The sequence below is a fragment of the Ictalurus furcatus genome, chromosome 23 (assembly GCF_023375685.1).
Source record: "Ictalurus furcatus strain D&B chromosome 23, Billie_1.0, whole genome shotgun sequence".
In the NCBI taxonomy this organism is placed as follows: Eukaryota; Metazoa; Chordata; class Actinopteri; order Siluriformes; family Ictaluridae; genus Ictalurus; species Ictalurus furcatus.
The window spans coordinates 5,849,925-5,863,592 of record NC_071277.1 but is presented as its reverse complement, the minus strand read 5'-3'; the positions used below and the strand labels follow the sequence as shown (position 1 = coordinate 5,863,592).

The 13,668-nt window shown below is 38.2% G+C and overlaps 1 protein-coding gene across 2 annotated transcripts in view; it reads left to right on the top strand.

The window, feature by feature from the left end:
• Positions 1-13,668, top strand: part of plcd1a (phospholipase C, delta 1a) — a 28,180-nt gene that overhangs the window by 12,614 nt on the left and 1,898 nt on the right. For both annotated transcript variants that reach the window (XM_053611308.1, XM_053611307.1), the window contains exons 5-14: positions 2,266-2,494; positions 2,615-2,816; positions 3,546-3,690; positions 4,878-5,030; positions 7,687-7,833; positions 8,394-8,550; positions 11,038-11,154; positions 11,598-11,776; positions 12,463-12,598; positions 12,690-12,839. In XM_053611308.1, coding sequence (XP_053467283.1) covers positions 2,266-2,494; positions 2,615-2,816; positions 3,546-3,690; positions 4,878-5,030; positions 7,687-7,833; positions 8,394-8,550; positions 11,038-11,154; positions 11,598-11,776; positions 12,463-12,598; positions 12,690-12,839 — 1,615 coding nt within the window. The remainder of the gene's footprint in view (positions 1-2,265; positions 2,495-2,614; positions 2,817-3,545; positions 3,691-4,877; positions 5,031-7,686; positions 7,834-8,393; positions 8,551-11,037; positions 11,155-11,597; positions 11,777-12,462; positions 12,599-12,689; positions 12,840-13,668) is intronic.

Here is a 13,668-nt window from a genome sequence, read left to right as displayed (position 1 = left end):
ACTTGTCCTGAAAGTCAGTTACACTGTCATGTACACAAGAGTTTCACATAACTGGTTTCTGTGACTCAGAGTGGGGAAGGCGGGGGAGCGTGCATGTAATTTAAGATCTCCACACTAAACCATCATAAACATGACCAAACTTGTCACTCCTGTAAGTTGGTTGTCAAGTTAAACATACTTTGGCGTAATTCTATGTTGATGCAATCAACTTTACTAGTCAAGGACATAGACTGTACTGAGTGTGTAATCAGAGAAAAGGAAGAACTGGAGTGCCCTTTATAAAGTGCTCAGTATCATGAAATAAAAAACACAACAACAAATAAACCTTTTGTGTGAGTCAGCTGAGGTGTGGCCTCAGTTTTGGGCTTGGCTTATCTGACTGAAACTCTGAAGGACTATTTCAGGACAAAGCAATGCTGGGGAATTAGATTAGAAAATGTGTCACTGGTTAAATCAAATTTTTTTTGTCTATTTTCCTGACACATTCTCCTGTATGCCCTCTGTAGGTCAGTCTAACATTAAAACATTACTATCAATCCCAAGTTTGTACATTTGTAGTGCTTGGTATTGTTATAATTGTATATAGTGCTGATAAAAACAGGCACAAAATGTACAATATGCTCACAGTTATGTTTATATCGTTATATTTAAGTACATTGCAGTATGACATATGTAAAGAAGAACAAACGCTAATAATCAACCGTCACCACACACCCATGTTGGAGTGTTTCCACTTTACATTACCCATAATGCTGTTCAACTGACTGATGCTGTTCAACTGCCTTCGTCTCTACATAAAAAGAGTGATGCAGCTGTGCTTTATTCCTTGAACCATTTACTGCATGGTGTTGCCATATGGCAACAATGAATTTATCTCCGTTTTTTCATAGGCAATAATACAAAACGATTATTTTCCTATGTAACTGAAAAGCAGGGCTTTAACCTTGGCATAACAAAAAAATGCCATGTCACATGACCAGGAAGTGCTGTTTCCAGTTCGTTTTCTGCAGTCCCATGGCGTGGTGAAGGTCATCATCAGTGGGCTCTTAAAATTTGATAAATTTTTCAATATTTAAGCAAAACTGCTTACAGGAATAAACTGAAACACTGTCTGAGATAAGTTAACATTTATTTGTTGTCATTTAAACAAGTTTATATATTTTGAGTATTCTGTTCAATGGTAAAATGTAATTGTTGCCATATGGCAACAGTGTGCAGTAACGGAACTATGGTACATGCATTCACGAATTGAAAGAGGCCTATATAGCAAAAAAAAGTATGTTTCAAGAGAAAGAATTAAAAAAGATACTTCAATCTAAACATGTTTGGATCTAATTATTGTGCGTAAATCCGTTTACATACGTTTCACAACTGTAAATTCTTTCTTGAAGATATAACTTTTACATGCTTAGTAGGTGGCAAAAAAACCCCTCTGTAACTTGTGGAGCGGGTTGTCAACTAATCGTAGGGTTGGCCCACATGACTCCACATGCCGAAGTGTCCTTGGGCAAGAAATTGAACCCCAAGGTGCTCCAGATGGCAAGCTAGCGCCTTGCATGGCAGCTCTGCTACCACTGGTGTGTGTGTGTGTGTGTGTGTGTGTGAATGGGTGAATGAGACACAGTGTAAAGCGCTTTGTAGAACTGCTAAGGTTAATAAAGCGCTATATAAGTGCAGACCTTTTACCATTTACCATTTAAAAATGCTGTAATTGGAATTTTGTGTTATTTTTGACTATATGATACTTTCCTCCATTGCACATTGTTGCCATATGGCAACGATTTACCATTTACTCCACCTAAAAAAATTTTTTAAAATATATCTTTTAAATATATTTTATTACTTGAATTAATTCAAATCCATAAAAATCCATAAAAAAAAGTTTTGTTTTTTTGTAATAATTCCTGTAGTAGAGGGTCAGTCTGTTCAGCTTTCACCTCTCATCTGTACACTCTGCTCAGATCAGATCAGCTTACAAAGCTTCAACTCATCATGTCCTAGACGAAATAGTTGTCCTTTGTTGTTCTATTGAATGCCATCGTAACTGTGCTAGCAATAACTATGTCGCTCTGTGATGTCAGTGCGACACACTTACCACAGGAATAATACAAATACAGCAACAACCATCAAATTAGCACCAGAATCACTAAACACATCACAGATCTTTACATGTAAACATATCTTAACATCCTTTAACATGCTGCATTAACATCAGTAGTAATAATACTACAAAAACATACCTGCTGTTTAAATTTTTTTTTATAGAAATGTGACACATCAAGGTCAGGAACTCTGGAGGGAGAAGAGATTAAGAAATTCTATGACCTGCTAACGGCGCGTGAGGAAATCAACGTCATCTACGGGAGGTACGCTAAGACCGGTGGTCAGATGAGTACAGACGACCTGGTAAAATTCCTGCAGCAGGAGCAGAGGGAGACGGCGTCTCAGGAGGACGCACTGAAGCTTATAGACAAATATGAGCCTGATTTTACAGGTAACAGCTCCATCACGGCTGCCGGGATGTCCGTCTGAGCTTTCATTCTAGTTTTGCGCTGCATGAAAGCGCTCAATGATTTTTGTCTGACTTTTTTGTATTTCTTTTGCACGAATCCAGCCAAGCAGAATAAGCACATGACCAAAGACGGCTTCCTGGCTTACCTGACCCATTTGGAAGGTTTCATCTTCAACCCCGCCCACATTAATGTGTACCAGGACATGAGGCAACCAATCAATCATTACTTCATCTCCTCCTCCCATAACACCTATCTGATGCAAGACCAGCTCAAAGGACCGAGCAGTACCGAGGCCTACATCAGGTAAGGTCATGTTCTTACATCTTATGCACAAATAAAGGCTCCTATCAAATATTAAAATATATTTTTATTAATTAATTAATTTATTTATTCCTTAACCCATCCTGGACATGTGAGTGACTCCAGACTTGGATTTCTCACTCACACATTTCCTCATAGTTTGAATGTACTGTAGTTATAGAATAAGTAAGGAATAAAACCCATGGGTTGTGCTGTTATAGGAAAATAATCAACAACAGGCTGGTGTGATATGGTCAGCACACACAAAAGAGTTTTGTTCTTCTTAATCCTTCCAAATTATTAAAATTTTATATTTATTAGAGAACATCATATTGTGCTTTTTATCCATTTATAGGTACATTTAATGTTGTGGAATGTCCGTGAAACAAGATCTTTTTTTTTTTTATCTATGTATCTCCATCACCAGCCTCTTCTTTTCTTTCTTTTGAAGTTAGTAAGATTTTGTTTTTTCATGTCATTGAGAAACTGTGAAGTGCGAAGACGCAAAGCTCTGACACTGGAGACTCCTTCCATAAATGTTAAATGAACATGTCCTTCTGAAACTCCACCATATCAACAATTGCACTTGTTTTTTTTTATCTGTTTATGTAGAGCATCAAGTCCATGTGAATGAGTTGTTACTATAGAAATGATAGCGTATTACAAGTGCATTAATATAAACCTGTGATTTGAATAATCGTTGCAACGTTGTTGTCATTTGGACATTTCCAGAGCGCTGTTAAAGAGCTGCCGCTGCGTGGAGCTGGACTGCTGGGATGGGCCTAACGGAGAGCCGGTCATCTACCACGGCCACACGCTCACGTCCAAGGTGCTCTTCAAGGATGTCATCAAGGCTATCAATGAGTACGCCTTTAAAGTAAGTGAAGACATGTACACTGTTCATCTACCAGCCATCCATGTAAAGCAGGCCTGATTCTCAGAATCAGTCTGCAGCTGGATCGGCCCGTATACCTGATTCCAGCAGGAAAACAAGCATGGTGAAAACTGTGGCACCATGAGGTGAGATATAATGACCTGAATGAAAAATAACTCATGGCATCAAAGATTTAGAAGTTAGTTTGAAACGGTTAAATATAGAGAGTAAAACTGGTAGACTCTAGCAAAAACATATTTGTTTTATTCATGCAGTAAAATCAACATTATATTATTTTAAAGGTGGTGTTATTCTGGCCCACACCTGACATATAAATCTAATATTTTATTTTCAGTTAAATAAAAAAAAAAACAGCATTTTTTGTAATGTAAAATTTAAAAAAAAAATTAAATACAAATAAAAAGAGAAATAAATATGAAAATAAAACGGGAATTAAAAATAAAAAAAACATACAGAAATAAAAATGTTTAAAAACGGAAATAAAAACAGAAATAAAAATAAAAGCATAAAAAATACAAAATAGAATAAAATCATAAATAAAATATACATTTAAAAAATACATATACATTTATTTATTAGAAATAAATATACATTGAAAAAATAAATACAAACAAAAGAGTAAATGAAAAGAAAACAAATAAATGAAAATTTAAAAAAGTAAATAAAAATGTGAATAATTAAAAACATAAAAAGTAAGAAAAAATACTACTACTAATTATAATAATAAGCGTTTATTCATTTCCGCATCATTTTAATGATAATGAGTCTTTATTAGTCATATATACATTACAGCACAGTGAAATTGTTTTCTTCGCATACCCCAGCATGTTAGGAGGTTGAGGTCAGAGCACAGGGTCAGCCATGATACAGCGCCCCCTGGAGCAGAGAGGGTTAAGGGCCTTGCTCAAGGGCCCAACAGTGGCAGCTTGGCAGTGCTGGGGCTTGAACGCCCGACCTTCCGATCAGAGCCTTAACCGCCAAGCCACCGCCGCCCTATATGAAATATATTTATGGTTCCTTAATGTTGAGGTGTCCGAGTATGTTATAGGCCACAGCGACATCCATCAGGTTTTCCCAGATGTGCTTAATCAGCTAGCAAACTTCAAATACGCAAGCAAGAGTATTCCATCAAAGGTGCTTCATGTCTTTCATGTTTTTTCTCCTGGCAGACATCTGAGTATCCAGTCATCCTGTCTTTGGAGAACCACTGCTCAGTGGAACAACAGAAACTCATGGCTCACCACATGACCTCCATCCTGGGCAGTGCTCTTCTCACACGCCCACTGGGGAAAGAGATTCCCAGCTCCTTGCCGTCGCCGGAGGTTAGCCATATTTAATTACACTCTCACACTGATGTCACTAAAACACTGTTTATTTAAAAGGCGCAGCTACTCTGAGAAATTATCCTGTTCGAAATTTTACACCCCCCTGGCTTTGAATGTATCATGTTGCGTTCTTGAGCATCAGTGAATATTTGTAGCTTTTGTAATAGTCGTGTATGAGACGAGTCCCTCAGTTGTCCTCAGTGTGAAAAGTTGGATCTCAACAGATCTCATATAGCGGGCTGTTGGAAAGGGCTCAAATATGCAGAAGATGCTGGAAAAGTAAAGAATGTGCAGGACCTGGAGGATTTTTCTGAAGAACAGTGGGCAGTTTAACTGCTCAGGACAAACAAGGGACTCATGAAGAACTATCACAAAACATAACCACAGTCGTTGATCATCCAGGTAACGATACACGGGATTAAGAATCGGGCGTGTGTAAACTTTTGAACAGTAGTTCAGACTGCAAGGCAAATCACAATTTTATCTGAATGCTGCCGTTTCAATACATTATCGTATCTAGAGTAACAACTTAGACAGGAAGTTGTATAGCGGACGCGCCACGAAAATGGATAACGCGCGTAATGGTCATTGGACAAGTTTTCCATAAGGATGAGTTTGTTTAGGATTTTTGGATGGAGTGTCCAATCTCAGCACTTTGTAACAGTCTTGGTGGTTACATGTTAACGTGACAAGTAGCAACATTTTTGTTTTTTTTGACTAATTTATTGCAAGAGAGGAACAGGAACATTGATAACAGGAACTTGTTTCATGAATGTTCCAAAACATTAAATATACCTATAAATGGATTTTAAAAAATATATATGATGTCATTCTTAAATGAATATAATTTGTCATTGTTAACAAATTGCTGTAGTATAAGAGGAATAAAATGTTTCAGGGTGTGATGTTATAGGAAAACAATCAACTTTGGTCTGGTATCAATCTTCAGCACATCACCTGTCTTTCATTATTTTTCTAGACCAACGCCCCCGAGCGTCCTTTAAAGGGCCAGCATAATCCGTTGCATTGTGGTGGAAGAAAAACAAGAAAGCACGAATACAAGCATTTTGGGTTTTTTCTGCAATTAAATGGAGTGCATGCATGAGATTGCTCACAGCTTGGTGCCACATGTGTACTTTCATCTAGTTGTGTATTTACAGCATTACTAAATTAAATACAGACAAGTGGTCAACGTTTACATTTTCCTAATCTTGGGATATAAGATTTCTATCTATTTACAAGAAGAGATTAGATAAGCTTCCTGAAGATACATCTTTGATACACCAGATGCTTGATGCTTGTTCGAGTTCAGTGTTTGGGTTGTGGTTAGTACTGTACTTCAAAAGCCAAAACCTTTCCTGTCCCTGACTTCTGTCCTCAGATGGCTTCCTCATTATATTTTTGAACTTCCTGTTTCTTTAAAGTTCCACATTTGTATCATAATGCTCAATGGAAGCAATGATTCAGGATCAGTAGTGCTGCTGTGCTGATGTTACTACAGTATAAACAGGAAAAAAAAATAAAGCAGCTCCTTATTTGGCGATGGCTGTGGCACAGATGAAAGGTTATTATTAGTAAAAAAAATGTTAAACTGGGCAGTTTTGGTAAAATGCGGGTTTGGTGGTGATACAGAGTGGAGTTTTGTATTTTCAGTTAGCATAGTATACTCTGAGGTTAGGGACTTAGATGGAGTTTGAGTTGCTATAATACAGGCCCGAGGGGTTGTTTTTTTTGTTGTTGTTGTTTTTTTTTCTTGTGAAGTAAAGCTTCAGAGAGACTTTCTGGCTCTCGGAGTGAGTTCTGTCTGTTAGTTGGAAGTAGTCCTGCATTCTTCCTAATTTCCCTCAGGGGTTAGGGCGGGATCGGAATGCTTTTGCAGAAGAAAAAAAGGTTTGCACGAAAGCACACGGACGGACATGAGGAGGAGCAAGGAGTCGTTTTTCGCTGGCATTTAATACCTTTAAAGATGTGAACAGGGTTTTTGTGGTGCTGCATCTCTGAAAAACAGTGAATCATTTGGCATTTTGAAAAGGAACAGGCCAAGAGTATGGAAGTAAACTGGTTAAAAGCTGTTTAAAAGGCAGTTTGCAAAGAACCAACATAACAAAGGTAAAGTGAACGATGAAAATGTTTTGCCCCCCACACACATCACCACCACCCTGTGAACCCAGTCTTTCACTAGTTGAGTGCTCAGTGAGTAAAGCATAACCAATCAGAAAGAACATATAAAAACCAACAAACATGCAGAGAGAATATGTCAGGCTCTTAATTACAACTGAAGGAGAAGATCTTGTGTGTAAACTTATGCAAAAAATAAGTGAAAATCTGTCCAAAAAGTGTCCAAAATGGTGACCTGCTTCCTCACATTCAGTAAAGTGCATTATAGGTATCTTCCCCCCCCCGCCGCCCAATTTTCTCTCATCTACAGACACTAGAGTCTAATATCTCGTTCCCTAAGCAGTGCATTGTGGGAGCTCTGGATATTCTCCACTGTGCTTTCAGGCATCACTATGTGCGAAATGACAAACCTCTGACAGTAAATGCCCTGTGGTACATGCTTTATAGCAAATTGTTATGATCTATAGTAATTTATCGTGTGTCTATAGTGTAAAACAAAATTGTATTAGCGCAAACGAAATGTTTCTGCTTGCAGGAATTAAAGGGGCGGATCCTGATCAAAGGCAAACGCCTCAACAAGCTGGAAGCAGCGTTTAACAACAACGCGGAGGATGCGGACAGCGTGTCTGAAGAAGACGAAGCCGCCGAAGCCAAACAAGGCGAACAGGAGACCAAACCTAAGGTGCATCACCCACATAGTATCGAAGTAGCTTTACAGAGATCCGGATGTAGATTTAGATCCCCACTGAACAAACCAGAGATGACAGTGATGAGGGAAAAAACTCCCCGAGACACTGAGGAAGAAACTCTAAAGGAAACCAATCCTTTTGGAGAGTAAAGATAAACAGTACTACTTTAAGTGATTTATGATTACAGCAGGTACAAATCTACAGTATCCAGGTGATATTATCCACTGAAGAAAGAAGGAGACTTTGACAGGAGCTGTTTTTGGAAAGTGTAAATCTTTAGGCTGTCCATGTAGGACCATCTACAAGCAGAAAGGCTTGAGGATGAATCCTTAGGGCAAGACGAGCCACAATAGTAGAAGTGTGTCACTTTCGGCATGATGTACCCAACAGATCAATTATGCATATAGGAAGCTGAGCTTAACCGAGTTTGAGATATAATCAGCATGCATAAGCCACCTGATTTTTCATTTGAAAAGCAAACCACAACAGTGCATCTGTTTTTTTGAAAACATACACTTCTATACAAATTGTCTTTTGCATGTTTTTTATTTAGAAAAAAAAGATGAAGCTCGCTAAAGAACTGTCCGACCTGGTGATCTACTGCAAGAGCGTCCATTTCAACAGCTTCGAGCATTCACGTGAGAAACAGGCCTGCTACGAGATGTCCTCCTTCAAGGAAAGCAAAGCCAAGAATCTGGCGGAACATTCAGGTAATTTTGTTGCTGTATATAAACCAGGTTCTACGTGGATTTTAAGTTCATGCACCACATGCAAAAAAGCATCATCCTTTTCAGATTTTAGGATATTTTCCATCTAAAACTAATAGAAAACACGAGTCATGTAAGCATCACATTGTTAGGTATTTCTCCCTCAGCGTGTGCTTCCGGGTTGACATGACTTTGTTTACGTTTCCATGTGTGTTTTGTTTTGGTTTATGTGCTGTCTCCACCCATGACTTGTAATTGGTTGTTTCCCATTTACCCTCTGATTATTCAGTGTATTTAAACCCCTTGTGTGTCTTTGTTTGCCGAGCAGAATTGTTTCAGTGTTTTGCCACCTGAGCTACAATATACCAAGCCTTTGTTCCGTGTTTGTTTTCCTGGTTTTTCGACATTGCTTAGTTTCTCGTTTTTTTTGTGTTCTGCCTTTGCCCTGTTCACTCTGTTTGCTGATCGCCCAACCTTTGCCTGTTTTCTGACCTTTATATTGTCTTCATGCTTTGGATTTGTCTGCCTGCCTCTCTTCAATAAAGCCTTTAACTGAAATTGCACCCGTCTGCACTCACCGTACCTGACACACATCATGCCATCAGTCAGTCCACACCAGAAACGTCTTAGTTGCCTTTCTGTACAGCCTACTGGCATACTGTCTAAATCTTCCTCAGTTTGTATCATTGCTGTAATAGAATATAAGAACAAAATGAGGACATCTTCTCCATACTCCACTTATGGAAGCCCATTTCTCTGCCACAGAGAAAAAAAAAGCAACATCAACATCAACAGTAACATTACTGTATATCTCAGAATTGCGACTTTATATCTCGCAACATTGTTTCCCGCAATTGCAAGTTGAAAATTTGCAATTCTGGCATTTTTTCTCACAGTTTTAAGATAACCTAACAATTTTGACATTTTTTTCTCACACTTGCGAGTTCATGTCAAACAATTTTGACTTTATTTCTCACAGTTACGGGTTAATGTCTCACAATTCTGACTTTTTTCTCTCTCGCAATTGAGACATTTAGGGATTTACAAAGAACGCAATGATGAAGCATCAATAATTCTCTAAAAATAGGCTATGTACAGTACTCATAAGCTAGTCAAGACAAGGAAAACCACATGCTAGTGCGTGCTTGGCACCTGTAGAAGGAAAAAAAAGGCCGAATTGCGAGATGTAAACTTGAAATTGCGAGAAATAAAGTCGCAATTCTGAGAAATAAAGTTGCAATTGCTTAATTTTTTTTTTTTCTTAATGGGCTTCCATATCCACCATAGTAAGTTTTGCCCAAACTGGTTTTGGCGCTAATATGGCAGATTGGATGTAACGTGCCCAAAGATGTGGGGAAGTTTTTTCCCCCATGTTGATGTAAAATGAGTAGCCTATCATAGTGTACAAACACTAACCGGTTGCACAACAACTAAACTCACTAAACTCCATTTGTTAGCAGATTACTTTTTTACACACACACACACACACACACACACACACACACACACACACACACACATATATATATATATATATATATATATATATATATATATATATATATATATATATATGTATGTATGTATGTATGTATGTATATGTATGTATATATATAGTAGTTGTCATGTCCCGGCAAACTAGTGACTCCATTTCCCAGAATGCACCGCAAACTACAAACAGCCGACGACTACAACTTCCATAGCTACTCACAGACACGTCACTTTCTCCTGAGGACTAATCAGACACACCTGTCCCCAATCACACTGACAAGCTTACCACAATATAAAAGAGACCACTCGTTCATTATGTCTTCGCTAAGTATTACGCGCAGTTACTCTAGTCTCTGTTGTGTCCTGAGCCTTTTGTTAGTGTTGTTATTCTAATTTGCCTCTGGCCTTGATTTCTGCTTAACCTGCTCTAGCCTGTTTAGTAGTGATGGGAAGTACGGATCGTTTTACTGACTCGGCTCTTTGAATCTCGTTCAGCAAAATGAACGAATCTTTTTTCAAGTCATTTTCATGTCTGCCTGTCTCTGTGTGTCTCTCTCTGTGTGTCTCTCTCTCTCTCTCTCTCTCTGTGTGTCCGGAAACGAATCACTCTCTGAGACGACGCGTTGTTCCCGAGTCATAGTAAAGATTCATTCAACATGAACGAATCATTCATGAACGACACGACACATCCCTAGCGTTTACCTGATCGCCTGTCCACTGCGTGTCTTTGTTTATGGCCCTCTGGATGTTACATGTTCTTAATAAAACCCCTAACTGCACTTGCATACATCCTAAGATTCAATTGTACAAAGATTGTTCAACAAAAAATGTTATTGATCTGTGTTAAAAATAAGCCTGTTAAGGTGTGAACACAAAATATATACAGATATAAAAAAAGAACCCTTCCAGTGTGCTTGGTATCATCACCAACGCATAGACCCGTCGTCTTCCTTAATGTGATCCCTAAACATTTGTTGTTGTTTATATTTTGTGTTTCAGCAACTGATTTCATCCACCACAACATGGACAAGCTGAGCAGAATTTACCCTGCAGGCACCCGGACAGACTCGTCCAACTACAGTCCTGTGACCATGTGGAACGCAGGCTGCCAAATCGGTGACATTTCATTGCGTTTTATGAGTCTTCCTTCCTTAAAGCAAAAAAGAAATGTACACAGTGTCTCCATGATCCCTGCTGTGTGTTTGGTGTCTGATGTTTGCTATGGAGCTACAGTAACAGAGCGAAGTGAAGGTTATAGATGCGCATGCTAAATCATCACACTCGCCTCAAAGGACATTGTGCATAAGCAACTTTGTCAAATATAATCTGTTTTAATTAAGCAAACTGATTCAAATGCGAGTCTGATACAAACTGTGTGCTGAGGAACAAAAGTGGTTTGTCTTCAAGAGCTACACTAAAGCAGGGGTTCCCAAACTTTTTAGGCAATTAACCCCAAATGGACATTATGAATTTTCTTTGATCCCTATACAATTTTTTAAAATGTAATTTTCCATAATAAGAATTCCACTGATATTTTTATTTTTTGACTGTCTGAATAGTGGCTCTGAACTTCCAAACATACGGCAAGGAGATGGATGTGAACCAAGGACGATTCCTGCCTAACGGGAAGTGCGGTTACATCCTGAAGCCTGAGTTCATGAGGAACCCGGACTCTCGGTTTGACCCCAATGCGCCCACAGAAGGACGCTGGTTCAGGAAGACGATCCTGCATGTCATGGTCTTTATCTACTGTATTAAGTTATTTCATGCCTTGTACTGTCTGTTTTTTTCCAGCAGGTGGTGGTGTTTGTCAGTAAAAGCTCAATGTCTATACAGTGCCTTGCATAAGTTTTCACACCCATAGAACCTTTCCACATTTTGTTGTATTAGAAACCTGGAACTGAAATAAGGTTCATTAGGATTATACATCATGAATGTACATTAAATAGCCCACTGAACGCATGTGGACTCCATTTAGTTAATTATGTGACTTCTGATGTAGGGGTTTCACAGCAATGCAATCTTTTACATTGTTCTCAATTGTTGCATTTGTTTTATTTGTAAATAATTTAGCAGTTTCTATTGCTTTTTTCAGTATTATGGGCAATTTTGTGTAGATTCATGACATGTACAGTAATCCCAATGAAGTCCATTTCAGTTCTATGTTGTAACATTACAAATGTGGACAAGTTAAAGTCTCAAGGTGCTTTTTGAAAGAAAAATGAATTTATTGCAAAAGGAAATGTCTTTTTTTTATGCCTTAAAGCAATTTTTATCCCATATTTAATCAATTAGCTAACCATGACGTGTTTTGTATTCAAGCTTCAGACGCCAAACGTGAAATACATTTGGCTGAAAGGAGAACTTGGGGTCCATTTCACTTCTAGTTTAATAAACTGCGAGTGCTGTCTTGTTTCCTTTCAGGTCATCTCAGCACAGCAACTCCCCAAACTCAATAAGGATAAACCCAAGTCCATAGTAGACCCGTTTGTCAAGGTGGAGATCTACGGTGTGCCAGCAGACCAAGCCAGCGCACAGACGTCCTACATCAACAACAATGGCAAGTGTCATTAGCAAATCTACACGGAGATATATTTCATACTGGATTGTGAATGTTGTTTAACTTCCTGTGTTGTGTTTTCTCTCTGCAGGCTTCAATCCAGCGTGGAATAAAACCTTTAAGTTCCCCATTCATGTGCCAGATTTGGCCATAGTGCGCTTCGTGGTGGAAGATTATGACGCCGCGTCACACAATGACTTCATTGGACAGTACACGTTACCTTTCACCAGCATACAGAACGGTAAACATTGCTTTTAATTTTTCTCCTCAACCACTCATGATGTCTGATTTGCCCTGTCTCTTTCTTTATTTTGCGAGAAGGAAGGGAGCACTGCTAGATAGATTACTACAGTTAGCAGTCGTACACCTACAAAGTCACCTAGATTAAAGGTTTCATTTGCCTAAAATGGATGGGTGTAGCTGCAGGGACATAATAAATTGGCCATTGAGTGAGATGTGAATGCACAGAAAATATAGCTTGAATTATATATTACATAATACCAGTGTATCTGTCTAACTGTGTGTTTATAACATTTCCCAATATTTCCTTTATGTGTTTTATATATATATATATATATATATATATATATATATATATATATATATATATATAAAATTAGCTATTATTATATCCAATTTAAGCATGCTGTCTTTGTGCTGTTCTACAAATATTATATACAATCAGCTCCAAAATTATTGGCACCCTTGGTAAAGATGTGTTTTAAAAAAAAACCTCATGAAAATCTATTGTTTTCTTTCACTGGAAGTATGAATGAAATCTACGATTTAATGGAAGTAAATTTATTTATTTATTTATTTATTCTTTTTTTTAAAAAAACTGCCCCCCCCTCCTTTTTTTCTTTTTAACAAAACCAGATGGGTTGCACTTATTGAAAATTCCTATGAACAAAATGTAAGAATATGGTCTGCACTTATATAGCACTTTTTCAAACTTAGCAGTTCTACAAAGTGCTTTACACTGGTTCTCATTCACCCCATTCACACACACACACACCAATGGTAGCAGAGCTGCCATGCAAGGTGCTAACTTGCCATTGGGAGCAACTCGG